General features: G+C 35.3%; 1 protein-coding gene across 4 annotated transcripts in view; it reads right to left on the bottom strand.

The window, feature by feature from the left end:
• PTPN13 (protein tyrosine phosphatase non-receptor type 13) overlaps nucleotides 1–23,252 on the bottom strand; it is a 222,244-nt gene that overhangs the window by 178,942 nt on the left and 20,050 nt on the right. For all 4 annotated transcript variants that reach the window (XM_023198105.2, XM_023198108.3, XM_023198107.3 and 1 more), the window contains exon 2: nucleotides 4,100–4,219. In XM_023198105.2, the coding sequence (XP_023053873.2) occupies nucleotides 4,100–4,214 (115 nt within the window). In that variant the 5' untranslated portion in view covers nucleotides 4,215–4,219. The remainder of the gene's footprint in view (nucleotides 1–4,099; nucleotides 4,220–23,252) is intronic.

The raw sequence follows: 23,252 nt of genomic DNA on the forward strand, positions 1-23,252 counted from the left end.
TCTGGCCAACATGGTAAAACCCCGTCTCTACTAAAATTAGCCAGGTGTGGTGGCACATGCCTGTAATCTCAGCTACTCAGGAGGCTGAGACACAAAAATCACTTGAGCCCGGGAGGTGGAGGTTGTAGTGAGCTGAGATTGCACCACTGCACTCCAGCCTGAGTGACAGAGTGAGACTTCATCTCAAAAAAAAAAAAAAAAAGAAGAAAAGACGAACTGAAAGGCATACAACTGGGAAATCATAACACAGGAAGATTCTTAGTAAAAGTTTCCCAGAACTTTTATTTCAATAACTACAATTAACTTCCTAATTAAAGAACAGCAACTCCTCAGCTAGGTAAAAATAAAATCTAGCTATCTACTATTCACAAAAAGTACCTAAATTACAGCACAGAGGATGTGAAAATTAAGGAAGGAGGAAAGCTATACTAGAGATAGGAAAGGTGGGTGAATGTCAACAAAAATGACACAAAGGTGGCAATATTAAGAGCAGATAACAGAATTTATTGCAATGATTTGTAGAAAGAAAAAAGCTTACTTTATATTAATAAAATATCTTGTCCATTTATATTAGTTATTAGCCATCACATGTATCACACAAAATTGCATGAAAATATGTAACTACAGAAGAAGACAGACAAAAACAATCATAGTGGGAAGTTTTGACTATCCCTAGGAATTTGACAGATGAAGAATACAGACCAATAAAGTTTAAAAAAATTGTAAGCACAAACATTAATGAGCTTAGGCTATAGCTTAGGAATAGACAGTACGATTCTTTTCAAACCACAGAATATTTACAAAGATAGATCATGTGTAAGATAACAAGAAAATCTCAAAAAATACTATCTTATGATTTCTCAGGGTAGTCATACAGATTGCATGTTTTAGTAACCACAAGGCAACAAAACTAAGAAACTTACACCAAAACAAGAACCAGCTTTCATCATCACCTTCATCTACATGTTTAGAAGTGGATGAATATTAAAAGTTTTACATTTTCCCTCCTCTGAAGAGAAGTTCACTTGAAGATGGTGTCTTTCAACAAGGCCATGCTTAGATATCATTATCCTATGAATAATAACCATAGCAATTTTGCTTTTAAAAATGGAAAGCCTTCAATTGCTGGGAGGCTCAAAAATACGAAGAAACAGATAATTTTCTTGACCTTTGTTCAATAATACCCCAATAGAAATGCTTATTTACAGCCCCCTCTTATAGGAATGTCAATAGCATGCTTGCACTCATAGTCTGAAAAAGAAACGGGAACAATGTGCAAGTTCAAGATGATACGGGGGAAAAGTCATTGACAAGAAAGCATTTTAAAAAACAAATAAACTTCTTGGACACTATTATATTTTACCCGCTTTTTCCCCCCTGCCACTCCCAGTGTTATGCAAAAGGACTCTATGAGAGAACTAAGATAACCAACATCCATCCATAAAATAAAAAAACTAATAATTATTTTATTTCAATTTGTTACAAGAGTCAGGAGAAGAACTTGTGACAAAAAGATATTGTGTGATCAAATATATGAAAAGATATTGTGTAATCAAATACAAAGAATGAAAACTCATAAATTTCTGATAAATTAAATCAAATAAGAATTTATTTCCTCCAAATACACAGAAATTTCCAATTGGCAATCATGACAATTGGTAATCTTCAAACTGCCAAAGAAATCAAATTCAATCTCTCTGTATTACTGATAATACTCTGTGAATTAGACTGGAGGCCTTATGCTAACCAGCTCCTATTGCACAGCATTTAAGACACAGCTACCTCACAATTAATTTTATACTACATCTGGTAAGTCTTTTAATTATAATGTGCCAATATGTTATGCAATAATTGCCTCTCAATGACAACACCTTTATATTCATTTGATCTCTATTAACATTATGAAATGTGAAAACAAGGAAAAACCCTTAGGTACTTACAGTATGCAAGATGCTTTCTATTCTATGAGTCATGGCCTGAGCAATAATCCTGCCATTAGTATAATAAAAAGAGGTATTCTCTCTTCCTCCTCTGAATATTTGTAGTACTTATTGTCTACAGTACTTATTGTCTATGTCACTCATCTGGCACATTGTTTTGAAGTGGTAAATTTGCAGTTGTGTCTTTTATCTGAATAAATTCCTTAAGGGCAAAAGTGACACCTACTTATTCGGATCTTCCACACAATACCTCACAAGTAGAAAGTATTTCTTAAATATTAATTGACAATTATTAATGGACTAAATAATGCCATCAACATATCTTTCCTTCAATAACACCTTTGGAGCACAGCTACATTCTGAATACTCTGGAGTGTCTATAATTTCCAATTTTCTGAAAATTTTCTGAAAAATAAAGTAAAGCAAACAAAGCAATAATGTTTATTTAAAATAGCCAGATTTTTGGTTAAGTGATATTAGATCAAATGAATAAATGTTCTTTAAATTAATACTAACTCTAATTAAAGATCATCAAACATAAAGGTTACAGCACCAATGCATGGGCCCTAACACTATTTCTTCACAATCCTGTCTCTGAATTAAAAAACAACATCAAAAATAACAAAGCTTTACCACTTGTCCCCACACACTCTTCCCCGTCTCTATACTTTCCTGTACTCAATCAGTAGTTATCCCTACATCTTTCAAAAGGTTCCCATGGCTCCTGGTCTTTAGCAACTCTATCCTATAGATGGTTCTCAAACTTTAGCATGCATCAGAATGTCCTTGAGGGCTTGTTAAAACACAAATTGCTGGGCTGTACCCCCAGAGTTCCTTATTCAGTAGGTCTCTAATGTGTGTTTTATTGTTACATTTCTAACAAGTTTTCAAAAGATGCTAATGTTGCTGGTACCACGTTTTCAGAACTATCACTACCCTCAATCCTTACTTATTTCTGTCAGGCTTTTTTGTGCCTGATATATCATGCATTCAAATCAATTTTAGAGACTAATTCTTTAGATGAAGCTTGGTTTTTTCACCTACCATTCTAAATAAGTTTTGGTCACGTGCTGTGAATGGCAAACACCATCTTCATGTGCAACTCCTGGCATGATATCAAATATTTCTGGACAACCAAAAGATGACTCTAACTTTTCTAACTCCACAATGTCACACAACCATTTGGACCAAGAGATCCCCTCTACAGGGAAACACCAAAATATTTGTTGATCCTATATTATTACAATTTAGAGTAACAGGGATGCCTGTATTATTCTCTCTACCAGATTTTTTTCCCCTCCCTCTCACCTGGTTAACTTTTCTTTTGGGTCTTAGCACAAGAATGACTTATGTAGGAGTGCCTTCCTTTTCTGCCCCATGACCAAGTCAAATCCTCCTATTATGACTTCTCAGAGAGTCACTGAATCCCTCCCTTTTAGCCCTTGACATGGCTGCATTTTTTACATTTGTTTATACAGTACAAATGTGTGTGTGTGTGTGTGTGTATATATATATATATATATATATATATATAATTTTTATTTATTTATTTTATTTATTTATTTTTTGAGATGGAGTCTCACTCTGTCTCCCAGGCTGGAGTGCAGTGGCATAATCTGGGCTCACTGCAACCTCCGCCTCCTGGATTCAAGTGATTCTCCTGCCTCAGCCTCCTGAGTAGCTGGTATTACAGGCACCCACCACTACACCAGCTAAATTTTGTATTTTTAGTAGAGATGGGGTTTCACCATGTTGGCCAGGCTGGTTTCAAACCCCTGACCTCAAGTGACCCCCCAACCTCAGCCTCCCAAAGTGCTGGGACTACAGGTGTGAGCCACCATGCCTGGTCCAAATATTTTATTAATAGCTATTTTCCACATTGAACTGTGAGCTCTAAACTGAGAGGAACTGTTTTGGTTTCAATCACCATTAAACTTTTGCTGCCTGGTGCAATGCTGGGCACATAGAAGATATTCTAATGAATATAGATAATAGCTGAGCTTTTTCAGCCCTAAAAAAGATAAGGAAAGTATTCCTTTCATACTCTGCCAAAGGCACAGGAATAATGAAACAAAAATCTAATCTCTGACCCTGTATCTGTTTTTTAGCTACCGAATACTGAAACAACAACAACAGCAGCAGCAGCAGCAGCAGCTTACCTTTTCTGAATAATTCTTGGAGACTTTCGGCACTTTGATTTAATACAGCCCATATTTCTTCCTCCTGAAGTGGTCCACCCCGAACCTCCAGGGCCTCAGCTAGTGACACGTGCATATTACCTGGGAAACAAAGGTAACAGACGGTTAATGCATCAGCAACTTAACTGTACTTGCAGTAGTGAAAGCTCTACATCAGTGATGACAGACTATAAGCCCTCTGTCTACCTAATTTCTCAATATGGCTATCAATCTAAATGTTACCTTAAACTCATAGAAGGTAAAGGAATCGGAGGGAAAAATCCTCAAAATAACCACTTGCCCAAGCCCAACACAGTCAACTTCAGAGACAGAACTGGAGAATGGGGGTGGTGACTACTTCATGGAAAAAGGCAGAGACCCCAGGGTACTAGGAGGCACAAAAATACAGATCATAAACCAAAGCAGTCAGACTGAACTGAATGAAGGCCTTTCAGATTTCTGTTCCAGGTTTCATCCTATCCATCCCAGATATAAAAGTAGAGAGAAATAGACAGGAGAACCTATAGCCATGGTAGGGGAAGTTGGGAATAAGATGGAACACATTTCTTCCATTCTTTAGTTGATTTCTATTATCTCCTACATATACTGTAACTGTATATTTTGCACTAAATGCAATTAAGTATTTCCAGACCCAGTTTTGTTGGCAACTCACCATTTTCCCTGGGAAAGTAACTTTTCCGTTAAACCTCTGTTTCCCTATTGTAACACAGGAATGATAGTAACAATAAAAATGTCATTTTGGGTGGCTATGACAAGGGAAGTGGTTATGCTTGTGAACATGCTTTGATATATGATTCTACAGACGGTGGATTAATAAAAGATCAGAAAAGTGTCTGTCCTGAAATTTTTGTCAGGTCAATTTTTCCAATGGCGTTCAATTAAGTAGATGATAGATATACTGATAAAACTTAAGATTTTCTACAGAGCTTAATAAACCTATTTTTATGTTAAAAGAGGAAAATGTAACTAGTTAAAATCCTTCTATATAAATTTTCCTAAATTGACACAGCTTGAAAATTGTTCTTTAGAGTGATTCGTAAGATTTCTACCCAGACAAAACCAATTTAAGCATAACGTATATAGTATATTTCTATTGTAAGGGAGAAGCAGATTTGGAAAAGAAGCCAAATAAGGAGTTTAAAAGTTAACCTATAAAAACATCTGTTTTAGATAAAAGTTGACTTTGTTTACTCAACTAACAAGACAATCTACTATTTTCTTTTAATTTAGATTTATGATACTTAATCCTGACTGAAGAAAGCAATTCCAACTATAAATGAGGCCAGTCTTGTCCTTTCACTTTCCTTTTTAAATGTTTACTAAAACATTTTAGGCTTAAAGTCTGCCTCCAGGGTATCTACTTATATACACAATGTGATAGTTGAAAGGAAAATATAAGATACTACTTTAAAAAAGCCAAAAGCTCTTTTACTTAGGTTGTACAAGAAGTGCGATTATTTATTTAGATCCCCTGCCCATGCCAAAGTTTCTAGGTTCTCATTGACTTTATGATATAATAGCATATTTATTCAAGAGAAAAAAGTAGAAGCTTCATTCCTTTCTAAAGATATGTGAGTTATCTTCTACATGAAAAATATTAATAAACTGGAAGTTTCAACAGAGGGATCAGATACTATTAGCAATCAGACACCAACATGACTTGTAAGAAGGACTACCTTGTAGCAAATTTCCAAAGTAATATGTCTGAGAACTGGTTAGATAGCTCTAAAGCCTATACTCAGGGTATAAAGAACAGAGCAAAGATTGCACAAGAATTTCTTTGAAGAGAGTTGTGTGCTGATTTTCATGTCTCCTCCAAAGTGGGAGGGATGTGGAAAGGTACCTTCCTTTTACCTCAAGCCAGTGAAAGAAGCTTCAATGGGACCCCTGGGAGTCCTTGATATATGTTCTCTGGAGTTAGTGGAGGGCACAGCAGACAGAGCCTAATACACACTTTAGGAATCTAAAGGTGTTGCCTATCACTCTGAGGCAGCAACAAGAGGTAGACAGGTGAGGGTACACAAGAATGAGGAGGCATACTGTATCAGGAGCCAGCTATACTTCCACTGCTCAGGGTAAGAGAGCAGCAAGGAAGCACAGCCACACAGAGGGCCAGTCTGGACCCATACGAAATCCTACCCAGAGGATTAAAATGTCCTAAAATTTAGATAGTGGCAGTGGTTGCACAAAAATTCTAAAAATCACTAAAGATACACTTTATAAGGGTGAAGGCTGAGCATAGTGGCTTACGCCTGTAATCCCAGCAATTTGGGAGGCTAAGGCAGGAGGATTGCTTCAGGCCAGAAGTTCAAAACCGGCCTAGACAACACAGGGAGACCCTCATCTCTACAAAATATAAAATTAGCCGGGCATGGTGGTGCCTGTTGTAGTCCTAGCTATTAGGAGGCTGAAAAGGGAGGCTCACTTGAACCCAGGAGTCTGAGGTTATAGTGAGCTATGATCATGCTTCTGTACTCCAGCCTGGTTGACAGAGTGAGACTGTTTCTAAAAAACTAAAAATAATTTTTTTAAAGGGTAAGTTTTATTGTATGTGAAGTATATCTCGAAAAGCTGTTGAAAAAATTCCAACTCTGGGTTGGAAGTACCCAGACCACCACCAAGAAAAAGGACGAAGGGAGGAGGAGCAGAGGAAGGAGGGGAAAAGGAGAGTAGGGAAAGAAGAGGAGAAAGAGAAAGAAGAAATATTCAAATTAGAATTATTTCTACTGTGGAATGGCTTGAAAGAAAACTAAGCTGAGGGCTAGAAGGGTTAGGGGTTACTGGCTAGCTGGAGGGAAAAATTTCTGTAGTGTCACATGTGGTATAATTTCAGTGAAGGACTGTGAAGAACCCACAAAAGTACACACAAGAAAAAAGGGCCAGCCTTAAACACATATGAAGTTCAAAAACAGTAAAGCAATTTCACAACACGAGTCTGGTAAAAACAACAACAAAAACTGTTTACCTCGCTTTCTCTCTTCTTTAGATCCTGATGGGGTGAGATATAGCAACTTGCCAGTGGGTGAGGAGAAAAGTAACAAAAAGACAAGCTAATCACACTGTCTTCCATCTATAGATAATCTTAGCTAGGGAAGGGAAAAGTTTTAGCTCTGAGTGAACATTGAAATATTGATTAATATACTGACTAGGTACTTTTAATTATGGAGTTTAAGTGACTGTAGTCATTAGTATTACCAAAGGGCAAGGAGGGAATTATCGACCTGGGTTTTTATATAGAGGCAGAACTTCCTCTGGTGAAATAAGGGAGGAAGGAAGGGAAGAAGGAAGGAAGGAAGGAAAAAAGGAGAACAAAATAACTTGCTTATGATGATATCTTACGTATCCCATTGTAAAACCAGTATGTTGGCTTTATATATACATACACACACACATACATATATGTGTGTATATATAGAGAGCACAAGAGACAGACTAGGTTTTAAATCCTAAGATACTGTTTTTACTTACTTTTTAAAAATAAATTGGGTTTTAAAATATAATTATTCCCTATAAATAAAAAAATGAAAAGGTTAAAAGTAACTTCTCACACAATAGAATTTTTTCAGCAATTAATTTTTCTAGCTACAAAGATTACTAATTATATGTCTGCTGCTTGATTGATAAGGGTATAAATTATAACAATACCCTGTTAATTTTTATTTAAACTTTTTTTTGTATATTCAATATAGGATCTTTATGAACATTTCTGGTTAGAACGTCTTAGAACTCCAAAACATAGACAGGAACATTTGTTTTTCAAAGTTATCATCAAGCTATCAGAATAGATTTAATATTTTTAATCTACAGCTTTGCTAAGCAAGAACTTAAAGACTTTTTTAAAAATTGCCTCACTCTGATCACCCAATGTCAGAATTTAATGTAGTATTACAGCAGCTTTCTAGAAAACAAACAATAAAGCTATCAGCTTATAAATTGCCTACTAGCACCATCTTTCTCTCTTATATATGGTTATTTACCATTATTATAGCACTTTAGATCATTAGCTCCAAAGATAACAAGGGAATGAAGGAAATGCAGAAGTTGAAGAGGAATGCAAAAAAGAAAAAGGAAAGTGGAGGAAAAAAAGCTTGAAGTCAACCAACAGATGAGGACGGAATTAGTTACAAAAATTTTTTAAAGCCTATTGCTTCAATTGTTTCCTTTAGAAACAGTACTAGATAACTTGGGAGTACAGATACATGACAGGCATTATCACATTAACCTATGACAGGCTAAATTTTACGATAAACATAGCCATATTATTTACTTTTATTCTCTTGAAAGTTATATGCTACATGATAACTAGAAAGTTTTTGGAAAAAATTTCAAATAAGAAAAATTATTTCTATCACATAACCAGAATCATTATTATGTTTTTGGTTAACACAGATATTACTGACATGACCTTAAAACTGCTCACAGAGACAAAGCCACAAAGAGATTCTAACAGATGTCATTTTAATCCTGAAGGACTGTGGTACTCACAGGAAGCACATAAGAGTGATTGAGAACAGAATGAATAGTAAACAGATTAACTAAATCCAATCAAGTGATAAAATAACCTGTCTGGAGACAGATTAATTAGGAATATTTAACTTGAATCTAAAGAAATAGGGCTATAGAAACATGCTGTTTCAAGAACAAAGCAGGTATAAAATAGAGCTCTGTGTATGCCACTAGTTTTGAGCAAGGATTCACTCAGCATCCCGGCTAAGGACACCTTTGGTCATTAAGAAACCACACTGAGTTGAGAAGGCAACCCCAAAATTGTAAGCATCTTTTCATTCAGGAAGATTCAGAATTAAGTATAGAAAAGTTTGAGACACAAGCCCATATATTAGTATTTTTTTTAAATTAAAGAATCTGTACATACATAGTATCTTAGCTAAGAGAAATAGGTGAGTTAGAACAACAGTTTAGCATGGTGATTCCAATTTAAATACTGTAATGAGAAAATGGTTGAGGCTTGTATTTTAAAACATACAAAATGCCACTGGAACATACAAGAGACCCTTAAAGGTTTGCCATACATAAGTCTTACTATATAAGTTTTCATTCATTAGAAGTCTTATTTGGGTACTTGGGAAGGTTTTTTTGTCAGATACATGAAATACTTTTAAATTGGCTTTTAATTGTATTAATGCAGTTGAAAATGTTTATGGGATGTTAATTGAGTAGATTTGAAAATGAGATTATATACTCAAACAAAGGGTCCCTTGAAACTTTCTGCATGTATAAATAGAAAATATAATTAAATTGACATTAAAAGCTTAAGAACTATGGCCAGGTGCAGTGGCTTACACCTGTAATCCCAGCACTTTGGGAGGCCAAGGTGGGAAGATCACTTGAGTCCAGGAGTTCAAGGCCACCTGGGCAATACACCAATACCTCGTCTCTACATATAATACTTTTTAAAAAAATTAGCTGAACATGGTGGTGCGTACCTATAGTCCCAGCTACTTGAGAGGCTGAGTTGGGAGGATTGCTTGAGCCTGAGAGGTGGAGACTGCAATGAGCTATAATCACACCACTCCACTCCAGCCTGGGCAACAGAGCAAGACCCCATTAAAAACAAAACAAAACAACTTAAGACCTAGGTTTTAGAAGTTTTAATGTAATAAGAATGTTCATTTAAAAATAATTTTCAATAGGCTTTTCTGTGCACAATAAGGTCTTGAAGGCCATTAAAAAGTTAGGAGAAAATCATTGTGACTTAAGTTAGCCAATGTTTTTATATATATGAAAACAAATGCATGACCCAGAATAGAAAAACAAAATTGATAAACTGGAATTCATCAAAATTAAACATCTTTGCTATCTGAAAATAAAGAACTGTTAAAAAATGAATAACAAACTAAGGAAAAATACTGCAAATAACATAACTGATAAAGGACTTATATCCAGGATATATAATTTTTAAAAATCCAGTATTTTTAGATTTGAATGGACATCAGAGAAGATATATGGCTAGTAAATGAGCACATGAAACAATTCTCAACATCATTAGTCATTAGGAAAATAAAAATAAAACAATGAGATATGGCTACATAGCTATGAGGATATCTAAAATTAAAAAGATTAACCACAATGTGTTGACAAAGCATACTAAGCGTTGACAAAGATGTAGAGAAACTGGAATTTTCGTACATTGCTAGTGGGAATGTAAAATGGTACGCTTTGAAAACTGTTAATATAGTTTCTTAAAAAGTTAAATACACACTTAACATATGACCTAGCCATTCCATGCCAAGCTGCTTACCCAATAGAAATTAAAGCATATGTCCACACAAAGACCTGTACACAAATGTTCATAGCAGTTTTAATTGTAACAGCTAAAAACTGGAAACAAGCAAATATCTATCAACAGGTGAATGGATAAAAAAAAAAAATCTTAGTATATCCTCACAATGGAATACTAATCAGCAATAAAAATTATTACTGATACATGTGACAACATAGATAAATCTGAAATAATTATGCTAAATGAAGAAAGCAAGACAGAAACAAGTGTACATGTTGTATGATTATATTTATACAAAATTATGGAAAACGCAAACTAATTTACAGTTCCAGAAAGCAGATCAGTGGTTGCCTAAAGATGGTACTGCCCTACGGAGAGGCACGTGGGAAAGATTAAAAAGTGGCATGAGGAAATGTGAAAACATTTGGCGGTGATAAATATGTCCATTATTTTGATCTGATGATGATCTCATAGGTGCATACATATGTCAAAACTTAACCAATTATACACTTTAAATATGTACAGTTAAATATGTCAAACATGCCTCAATAAAGCTGTTTAGAAAGAGAAGAGAGAAAAAAAAAAAAACAAAACAAAAACTAAACCCAACCAAAGGTGAAACAGCAATCCTTTTCTTTGTTCCATGAAGCTGCCCAGATTTTTTTTATTGTTAGAAGAAACTAAGCACAACTTCAAGTAACACTTGCTTTTTAAGAAATAATAATAAATGGTAAATTTGTTTTCTAAAAGTTAACTTTTCCCATTTTTTTTTATTGTGGTAAAAAAATACATAATGTTAAATCTACTATTTTAATCCATTTTTAAGTGTATAGTTCAGTAGTGTTAAATATATTCACATCATTATTGAACAGACCTCTGGAATTTTACCTTGTAAAACTGAAACTCTATACCCATTAAACACCAACTTACGGTGTTTAATGCCCTTGGTAACCAACTTTGTACTTTCTGTTTCTATGATTTTGACTATTTTAGATATTTCATATGAGTGGAATCATTTAGTATTTGTCCTTTTGTGACTAGCTTATTTTGCTTCACATAATGTCCTTAAGGTTCATCCATGTTGTAGCATGTGACTGGATTTCCTTCTTTTTTAAGGCTGCAAAATATTTTACCGTATATGTATATACCACATTTTCTGTATCCATTCACCTGTTTAGAACATTTGTGTTGTTTCCAGTTCTTGGCTATTACACATAATGCTGTGATGAACATGGGTATGCAAATATCTCTTTGAGATCCTGCTTTGAATTCTTTTGGATATACAGTTGACCCTTGAATAATGCAGGCATTAGGGGAACTGACCCTCTGCACAGCTGAAAATCAACATATAACTTTTGACTCACCCAAAACTTAAGGTTCAACTGTATACCCAAAAGTGGAATTGCTAAATCATATGGTAATTCTATTTTTAATTTATTCAGGAATACTGTTTTTCATAGTAACTGTACCATTTTACATCCCCACCAACAATGCAAAGGGTTCAAATTATCTTTGCACTCTCACTAATAAAAGCACTATTAGAGGTGTAAAAGATTAAGGGTTCATCTCCCTAATAAAAAATACATTAATATTTATTTCCATTAGGAGTAGTTATAGATCAGGTAGTAGAGAAAAAAAAAAAAGTATTGCCTATATGTTATAAAAAACTAAGAAAGAATTGGAATTTTAAGGAGAAAAGGGGATAAAGCTCAGTGAAGTTTTAATTGGATGTTGCCACAAGGTAGAAACAGCATGTATCTAAATATTTTTGTTGCAGTTGGAGCAATGTTTAGTATTTGTCAACTTTTCCATTATGCTTTCCGTGTGAAAGAAGATAAACTAAAATAAACACAAGTCTAAATTGCCTTTCTGGGCCTCTGGTTCATGTCAACTACTTATCTAAATAGAAATCATGCATGTCTATTCCCTGCTTTCAAAGGACAGCTTCAAAGAATAAGAAGAAATACTCTAGAATTCTTCAGTCCCTCTCTGCATCACTTAAACTTAGGAGAAAAGTAAAACTAGGGGGAAAATCTCTAATTTCACATTTGTTCTTTCTCTTCACCAACTGGAAAGCACCAACAGAAAACAATGCAATGGTAGAATTTTGATGTTGACTATTGTCTTTCTATATCACCTTTCCTTGCTACCCACAGACTTATGTTAAGATCATTGCTTTAGGATACTGCTGATCTTCCTAAATTACATAGACTTAAAATGTCTAGTGGACAGCAACCAAAGGAAACAAATATGGATAAAACACAAAAGATCAAGTAAAAATTCATATTTGTCCTTTACATTGTAAAAAATAGCGTGCTAAGCAGCATTCTGAGATTGTCCTCAATATTCCTTTCATGTTGTAAACTCCCCATGTAGTGAGGCATATAGCAAAGACCTAAGGGTGGCCTCTAGGAGCCAAAAGTGTATCCCAGCCAACGACCAGGAAGAAAAGGTCCTACAATCACAAGGACTGAATTCTACCAACAAGCCTTTAGACTTCAGGACCATGAGTCTTGGACTAAAAATTGAATAGGTGTGGTGTGGTACCAGACATTAAACACACACATATACACACACAAAAACAAACCAACAACAACAACAACAAAAAACTAAAAACATCTAGCAGGTGAGAGGATAAATCAATGATTACAATTTATATTGTGTTAAATGTCATAATGGTTCAAACTGCCATGGGATTCCAAAAAGGGCATTTCATTAGACCAGAAAGAAAGATTTTAGAAATGATTCTGAGGTTGGGATGAGGGAAGAGGGTATAAGCAGGAAGAGGGTAGATAAAGAAGATATAAGGGGGGTATAGTTAAGGCCTTCCAGGTAGAGGAAATAACCTGTATTAAGAGAGAGACAAGAAACAGTAGGAGGTATTCAAATTCTGTAGATTACCTAGGGAAGGGGAAGAGAAGACAAGAGATGAAGTGGTAAATACCAGTCAGATCACGCAAGTTTCAAGGTACAGGAGGAGGTGGGTAAGCAATAGGTAAAGTCACAAAGATTAGAAAGTGCTTATCTTTCCAATGATACTTCATCTGGTCTGCTGAAGTCAAAGGGAAAGAAGCATGTGTAGAGATGAAAATAAGTTAGGTGGAGGACTTCTTGTCTAATGGCCTCATTCATTGGCTTAGTGAGGTAGTCCTCATGATCTATTTCAAATGCTATATATACCTGCCCATTTGCTTCTATATACCCTCAAAGAATGGCTTTCAGTGTGTATTCAGGAATCTGTAGTTCCCCGGGTAAGTCCCATACACAATAATGTTAAAGAACCATTGCATCTTTGGATAAAGCTTTTTTGTTGCTTTTTAGAGTCAGGTTCTCATTATGTTAACCAGATTGGAGTACAGTGGCTATTCACAGGCATGATCATGGCACACTGCATCCTCAAACTCTTGGCCTTAAGCAATCCCGCCTCAACTTCCCAAGTAGCTGCAACTATAGGCATGCCACTGCACTCAGCTTTTGGATAAAGCTTTAACCCTCAATTCCAATAACTCCTCTGATGTTAATTCTAAGAGGAGCAGTCAATGCCAGACTTTCCTAATTACTCAGAGGTCAGCTAGTTGAATACTTCCTTACCATGCTCATCCTTGATTTTAGCAACTGAACTAACTATTCAACAAAGGGCTATTTTAGGTCTACAAAACTAGAAACTAAACAAAGCAAAGGGACTATTAGAGCTGCAGAGCTCAGGTACCACAGAATCATATATCATCTTATAATGAGAGCACCGGTCCCTGGGTATTCTCTTTTTGGCTGTCCCTTGAGCCAGAGATCAGATCCTCATTGCATTTAGCAACCAACAAATAAGTACAGAGAAGTCAAAGATTTGCTTGGAGGATATTGCAGCAAGAGAGTTGAGAGTTGTGGCAGGAGTTATTGTGAGGAAGATTACGGGGTCTATGCAGTATAAAAAAGAAAATAAAGCTATAAGAAAGTCAAATAAATTGGAAGAGAATGGGATGATCCACCAATTAGATTATTAATTCCTTCATTTATTTAAATATTTATTACAACTATTATGTGTTATGCATTGATAGGTGCTAGGTTTTTATTTAATCAATTAACAAATATTTATTATTTACTATGAGCCAGGCACTGTTTTAAACGCTGAGGATTTAAGAGTGAATAAACCAGACAAAAATAATTGGTCCTATGGAGAAGACAGACAATAAATAAATAAGTACAACTAGAATATCGTATGCTAATACATGTGATGGAGGAAAATAACTAAGAAGGAGGCCTAGGGAATAGCAGGAAAGTCAGAAAGTAGACATTTAAAATAAAATAATCAAGGAAGGCCTCACTGAGAGTCTGTCATCTGAGCAAAGATCTAAAGGAGGTGAGACAGTGAGATGTGCATATACACAGGAAAGAACATTCTGGGCAGCAAGTAAAGAATTTGGATCATAATTCCAAAAGACACAATCCTGAAAGTCATAATCCCAAATGTTGAAATTTCAAAAGATCAAAATCCCTAAATTCTAAAATTTTGAAAATCACAATCACAGGATAGTTGCATCATGTTAGATGAAACTATTACCTTGTTATTGTCTTTATTTGGAAATGAATTATGGTTTGAGGAGATGCATATGAGTGCCAAGTTGACAAGGAGTAGACTTGTGGATTTAGTTTTAGGCGTCAGCTTGACTGGATTAAGAAATACCTAGAAACCTGGTAAAGCATTATTTCGGGTGTGTCTGTGAGGGGGTTTCCAGAGATTAGTATATGAGTCTGAGTGGAGTTGGTAGAGAAAATCTTCCCTCAATACTGGCAGGCACCATCCAATTAGTCAGGGGCCTGGATAGGACACACACAGAAGGTGAACTGGTCTGTCTCTCAGAGCTGGAACAAACTTTTCTTCCACTGCCTTCGACATCAGAACTGCATACCTGCCCGTCTTCAGACTCCATGACTTACACCAGCAGACCCCTGGGAAGTTTTCAGCCTCTGACTTGAGTTACAGCATCAGCTTCCCTGGTTCTTAACATAAAAACATTTGGGACATTCAGCTCCCAAACTGGTAGTGGTGAGACAGGTGGGAAGTGATCAGATTCTGGAAATATCTTGAAGGAAGGGCCAAAAGTTTTTGTTGATATTGATGCTCTTTGCCCTAAGAAATTGGCAGGAGGGAGTTACCATTAACTAAGACAGAAGACTGTGAAAGGAGTTGGTTTGGAGGGAAAGTTTCAGAGTTTGATTTTATATGTTATGTTTGCAATGCTGATTAGATATTCAAGTGAAGATGCTAAGTAGATAACTGAATATATGCAGTGGGCATAAACATTTAGAATAGTCAACATACAGATTGTATTTTAACGCCCTGAAATTTCGTGAGACTCTAAAGTAGTACACACAGACAGAAGAGACATCCAAGGACAGAGAGATGAAGACTAACAAGAAAAGGAGACTAAGTGGCTTTGCCCAAAAACCACCTCTTCTAGAGAACCCTGATTATCTCAGAATAGGTTTGGCTTTTAAATTGCATTTGTTGAAATGAGGATCCAAACAAGGTCCATACACTGTGTATCTCTTTTCATGTAAAACACTAAACCCTTCGTTATTGGTTATATTTTTAAAGTTCAATTTTTTTCCCTTCATTTTAAGACCTAGAGTCCCATCATTAGAAACAAATGAAGTAAATTCATAGCAAATAGGTAATGTTTTACTAACCTACATTAAAAAGGGCTTTATGTGCTTAGTTATTACCAAAGATTCTCCATAAGCTTGTATTCTTGTAATTATCTCTCTCAAAACTACAGGATGTTTTTTAAGAATTAGCCTTTATTAAATTAAAAGAAAAATCTAAGCTACAGTAAATGTTAAAAAGTCAAATTTATAATCTATGTTCACGCTGATTGACAGAGCACAAAATAAGGGCAATGGTCTTATTCTCCATACGCTATCAGTCTGAAGATAAATGTAACATAATTTGCGTGGTAATTACTCAGTGTGCGACTGGGAAGAAAATACATGCGGTTGCAATGATAACTCAAATGACCTTTTGGAGACACAAAGCAGATAAGCTGTTTAGGAAAGAACAATGTTTATTTAAGGTTCTGTCTGTTATGGATTCTATTATAAACAATGAACTATAGATCTTATTGAGGTCATTTAAAATGTATTAAGGACAGAACACGACACATTTGATATTGCTTATTGGGTTATTGCTACAGACTTTTATTAGGAAGGAGGATGAGGAGGAGAGAAGGAAAAGGAAGAGACAAAGAAGAATATGACTGACAAAAAAGGAAAAGAATAAAAAAAAAGAAAAATATCTAGCTTCACTTTATCTCTTATGCATATTCTTATTTACACATGGGTTTCCAACTACTTATGAGAAATTCTGGACCAGCTGTGTTATTTTTTAAAAAGTAATGCAGTGCTTATACTCTGTATTCTGAAACACCCGCAGCAAAGGTCTGGGGCAACACCCAGTAATCTAACACATCAATATTTCTGCAGTAAACTTATGAATATTTACACTAAGTGGGATAAATAAAAACTGTAAATAGCTTCATGGCAGTTCAGTCAGGTTTTGCCACCAAAAAAGCTCAAGGACAGTTTTGCATTCAAATGAGTTATAAAAAACACTTTTGCTTTTTCAGACATTTTTGGATTTTGAATTGCAGATAAGAAATTGCAGATACATATTGCACTAAGGAGGCTGGTTAACTTTATAAGAAAGTCTGCTATCTTTGAGAGCATTTTGCCATAATTCTAGGGACTTGAGAGTGGAACTGAACTTAATTAAAATTTATATGGTAAAGTCTAAATACGTGAGGGCTACATTTTTAAATGGAGATAAAAATTTTTTAAATATGCAATTGCTTATTGTGAATACAAGAGATTTTTATCCACTAATTGTTAAAGTGATCACACCCACAACAAAGGATTTTTGTATACATTCACAGCCTGCAGTGTGATCCCCATATGTGTACCCCAGCCCAGGCTTTGTGTACCTTCTAAGCGTACAGAATTCATTAAACAAATGAGAAACTGGAAGCACAAGATCCAAATGGAGGTAATAGGTGTCCTACATGGCAGAGAATTAAGTCATAAATCTGTGTTTTAGGGAGAAACAGGTGGTGCTGCAAGAGAAAAACAGCAGTGTGAGTCTTCTTACGACAACAGATACCTAAACAAAAACATAAAAATCTTTAGCTATGCCTATTAGTTGTAAACACTTGGCTAATTAGAGGGAAACAGAGCAGGAGTAATCGCTATTTGACATTTATTTCTAAAATCACTTCTATAATTCCCAGAGGTAAAGCTAGCTAGCCTGAAATTAGACCCCCTAGAAAGAGAGTGATGTACTGATTTAGGGAAGAGCACTTGGTAGAAATATCATTTCCTTTGTTAAACTGGAAAACATAAACTGTACATAAATAAGTACATTTTGTGATATAATTTGAAAATTAAATTTAATTGCAGTGTAGTATTTATGTTTCATTATATCAGTAATGTTGGCTATTTAGACAAAATGTTCTATTACAGTTCTAGGTCATGAAACTTGGAGAAACAGGTCCTAGAATGTTTTTGCTCTATTCCCCTTTACAAATAACCCACATGTTTACTGCATTAATGAACCATCTTGCTAAGTCACCTATTTTCTCTTAAGAATAAAATTTCTGTGGCTGCAGTGGCTCACACCTATAATCCCAGCACTTTGGGGAGGCCAGGGTGGACAGACTGCTTGAGCTCAGGAGTCCAGCCTGGACAACATGATGAAACCCCATCTCTAAAAAAAATACAAAAATTAGCTGGCCATGGTGGTGTGTGCCTGTGGTCCCAGCTACTTGGGAGGCTGTGGTGGGAGGATTGCTTGAGCTGGGGAAGTCAAGGTTGCAGTGAACCGGGCCTGCGCCACTGCACTCTAGCCCAGGCAACAAAGCAAGACCTTGTCTCAAAAATAATAATAATTAATGATAATAAAATTTATTTAAGATTTATTTCCTCCCCTTATAAACTTACCATACCCAAATGCCCTTACTTAATATTTTTTAAATGTCTTTTTTACATTTGAATATATTTAAAAAGGAAATCTTAGATCAATATTATGTTCTTAAATGGAAAACCAGTAAAATGTTCCATAAATAGAAGGTAAGTACAAAAGTCACTATCAATATGATACATGAGAACACAGTAATGTTACTGAATACAAGCCACAAGAGTGTGGCCTGCCTGTGCAGCAATACTCCAAGCTTGGGACATGTCTCCATTTGTTAAAAAGGGAGATTAGCAAGTCAAACAAACAAACTAGCACCAGACTGGGACTTTCTCCATGACCTCATCATGGAGACAACTATTGGGTGGGGGGAAAAGAAGAAAGAAAGAAAAGAAAAGAAAGTAACTTGCTTACTGCAGGATTTGATTTTCTGAAATTTAGCTGCAGAAATGACCTCTCTTACCATACTACTACTCTTAGAAAAGCTCTACCTTAAGCCAGATATAATAATCAGAGATGTTAAGAGAAAACATTCAGAAATATAGAAATGTGGTATGGTGACAGGAGTTGAAATCCGGACTCTTCCCTCCCTCCACCACCTTTTCTACTTCTCCTAAGAAATGAAAGGCCTCAATATTTGGAAAGATTCAGGATAAAATCTCATGTCACTGCTCAGATACAAAAATTAGATGTTTTAAAAACTGGAATGTGTAAAATATTTCAAAATGGAAACTGGTAATGTCAAAATCACTTTTAGAATGGAGCAATTTGAATAGAATTTTTGACAATTTCCAAATATTAAGTTGAAATTGTTTTAATTACTGGAATATACATAGATTTATAATGTTTCATCTGTGATTTAAGAAGTTATCTGGGCTTACTCTTCCATTTATTTTCTCTAGAATCAAACTTATTTCTACTCCTGATTCATATACCTAACCTTCTGAACACCATAGCTTAGCCTGGCCTAATGTGCTCAGAGCACTTACATTAGCTTATGTAGGGCAAAATTATCAAACACAAAGCTTATTTTATAATCAAGTGTTAAATATCTCAGGTAATTTGTTGAATACAGTACACTGTAGGGTACCGTGTCAACTGTTTACCCTTGTGATCGTGTGGCTGACTGGGAGCTGTAGCTCTCTGCCACTGATTGGCATTGTGAGAGAGTGTCCTACTGCATATCACTATCCCAAGAAAAGATCAAAATTCAAAATTCCAAGTACTGTTTCAACTCAATGCCTACTGTTTTTGCACCATCATAAAGTAAAAAAATCATTAAGTTGAACCCTTGTAAGTCGAGGACTGTCTGTAGACATATAATTTGAAATCTGATCAGTGCAACAGACGAACTGAATTTTTAATTATTTAATTTTAATTAATGTAAATTTAAATGGCCACATGGGACTTGTGGCTACCACACTAGATAGTAAAGCCCTAGAAAATTATGACAATAGGACTATAACAGGTTGCTTTGCTTTCCCTCTTGTCCCCCAGTAGTCTATTCTCACTAGTGACTCTTCAATGTAGGTCTAATCACGTAATTCCAATGCTTCATGGCTTCCCATCACACTTAGAATACAAATTTAACTTCATACGCAAGCTCACAGCTCCCTACAATATTTTTTCCTCAAACTATCTCATCTCAACTATTCACTCTCTCCCCTTCAGTCCTGACACACTCAACTCCAGTCTTCGTGACTCTGAATTAAGCCCTTGCATTTGTCTAGAACACTCCTGTATTAGGCTGTTCTTGCACTGCTATAAAGAAATACCTGAGGCTAGCTAATCCCTAATGAAAAGAGGTTTAATTGACTCATGGTTCTGTAGGCTTTATAGAATGCATGGTGTTGGGAGGCTTCTAGGGAGATCTCAGGAAGCTGAGAAGGAGAAGGGGGAGTAGGCACGTCACATGGTGAAAGCAGGAGCAAGGGAGAGAAAACGTGCGTGGGGAGGTGTCGTATACTTTTAAACAACCTGATCTCGTATGAACCCAGAGCGAGAGCTTACTTATCACCAAGGGGATGATCCAAGTCATTCATGAGAAATCTGCCCACCCACCCGCCATGGCCCCACGATCTAAATACCTCCCAACCAGGCCCCACCTCTAACATTGGGGATTACATGTCAGGATGAGATTTGGGCAGGACAAATATCTAAACTATATTAACTCCTGTCTGAAATATCCACGTCTGAGCTGCCTCACTTCATTCAGTTCATTGATCAATTCTTACCTCATCTCTATGAGGTAACATCTCTATGAGGCCTTCCTTGACCACTTCAATCTAAAATACCAGCATCACCCACTCCCTCACCCTCTCATACCATTAACCAATTACATAACACTTCATGACATTGACAACACTTGATATTATAGAATTAATCTTTATTGAATGTATTTGACAACAAAATGTAAAACTAATGAGGACAGAGATTTTGTCTCTTTTGTTACCTGGTGTATCCCCAAATGTCTAGGACAACTGCCAGTACACAACAGATTCTCAATAAGTACACAACAGATTCTCAACAAATATTTACTGAATGACAATAAATTCAAATCTCATTTGCCCTCTCAGTCTTACAGTCACATAACAGATATCTATTCAGTGCTCATTATTTATAAGGCACTGCATCAGACAATGTAGGGAATTCGAATTGAAAGTAGCTTAGACCCTATAAATCAGATTACTGCTGGAATAATCCTTAAAGTTCTTTAAATCCTAAGTTTTGAGCCTATGACTTGGAAATAGCTGGAACTGTTTCTCTTGGGGAAGAGAGTAGGAGATATGATGTCTATCTTTTAATGTTAAAACATTTGCCATCTGGAAGAAGTAGTCTTTTTATGGTATTCCTAACAGAATGCAGAACTGAGGCCAGTGAGTTAAAATTGGGTAGTTTTCAGTATCGTATATGTACGTTCTAATAATATAGAAAAACCCTTGAGATAATGTCCTTAAGTGGTTAAGCAGAGGGAAATAACCATCTGGAGAGGATGTCATAGGGATTTTCCTATATTAGGTGACTGGGGTGGCCTCAGAGGACCTCTAACATGTTTTCCAAGTCTAACACTATATTGTCTGTAAAATGTTATAATGAATGCAAATTAATATATGTTATTTTCTAACAAGTTGCTTCCTACTTGTTACAAGTAATAACTTTCAGGGTTGACAGACAGTAGGGAATGAAAATGAGGATCAAAACAGAATTAACACACAAATATTCTACTGAATAACGACACTATGTACCTGTGCTTGCAGAAATACACTCATATAAATATCATATTGAACCATATGAAACTAATAATATTTGATCATCTTTATGGTTCAACTTAAAAATGGCTTGTCAGGTTTTATTGGCATAGTCACTATGTAATTTCTGTATCTGCATTATTAGAAAGTCATTCTTAAAAGTATTCGGCTAACAGAAAACAAAATCAATTCAATAGCATATGCCGTCTTCTAAAATTTCACTTGGACTAACAAAACATGATAAATCCTTAGTTCCAATCAACAGACCGTGAAAGAGTTACTCTTAAAACCTACAACTAATAGGTCCATTAATTCCTAGGAACTTGAAAAATCTGCTAAAAACAAATTGTGTACTATAATATATGCTAGGACTAGACATGTAGTTCAGTAGCAGATTCAAACTTGTTAGTTAATGCTCAGAATCTGGATGACAATCCCTTAACTTCAATTAGTAATTACATCTTAGGTAATCAGTACAATTATAATACAATCAGGTTTTTTTCTTAATTCAAAAACCAAGTATAATTTTTAGGTCTGAGGTTTATGAAAGGCATTTCAGCTTTCTTAAATCTAAATCTACATCTTAGCAGTCTAACGTTAGAAGTTATTTCCAATATCAACAATACTTTACTGGAATTGGTAGCATTCCTTTAGTACTGAGATTTTTGGGTAAGCAAGCTTTACATTTTCCATTATAGGACTGCTTTGTTTTAGTCCATGGCAAGACAACACAACCTTATTATCAGGAAATACATCTTGTTGGTTTTTGTTTCACTGTAAAAACCCATTTACATTTATCTGATAATTCCAACTGGTTTTTTGGCATGAATTGGCTATTTGTTTAATTGACTATGTCAAAAGTATTCTGTCAGAAGTAAAGGAAATTTTTAAAAGTCAAACCAAGAAATAATAGCTTTACTGAGAAATGATTAAACTTCTTACAGTAAAAAAAAAAAAAAAAAAAAAAAAAATTATCCTTTTTGAAGAATAGTATCATCAATTTGTAAAATCAACCATACAATAGTGTTGACAAAAATTTTTGTGTGCAAATAAAATTGCAGTATTACAGTTTTAGTAAAAACAATTCATTTAAACTAATAAATCAAACAGTAATTTAGAGTGGGGTTATTTTGTTCTGTTTATAAATAGGGGTAATTTTTGGGTTTTCTGTTCAGTTTACTGACACAGATTTTGTCTTAAACACTTTGTCTACAAATGTGTCTTGCATATTACAACAAAAGCTAACCTATATAATGAAAAAATTGCTAATAAATTTGATTGTATTTTATATAAAAAGTAAATGCCATGGTGCTTCTTCTTCCTAGCCATGTATCTCTGAGTCCCTTACCCTTAAAAACAATAGGATTGACAATTATGAGTTAGAAAAACACACAACTCCTAACAGATATTCTTCTTCCATTTCTACTGCCCTTCCTCCTTGTTGGCAGAATCTGTCTTCCAATACAGAGGTCAGAAATTCTAGGCATTTAACTTCCCAGTCTTACTGCAGTGAGGATATAAGCAACCCAGCCTAGCTAATGGTATTGAGATAGAATGTAGTGAGAGAGAAACCAGGAAAGATTTTCCTTCCTAACAAAAAGATACATGACAGGGAATGTCTTTATTCTTCGTCTAGCAATGCAAAAAAGAATTAACATAGCAGGC

The sequence above is a fragment of the Piliocolobus tephrosceles genome, chromosome 3 (genome assembly GCF_002776525.5).
Source record: "Piliocolobus tephrosceles isolate RC106 chromosome 3, ASM277652v3, whole genome shotgun sequence".
In the NCBI taxonomy this organism is placed as follows: domain Eukaryota; kingdom Metazoa; phylum Chordata; class Mammalia; order Primates; family Cercopithecidae; genus Piliocolobus; species Piliocolobus tephrosceles.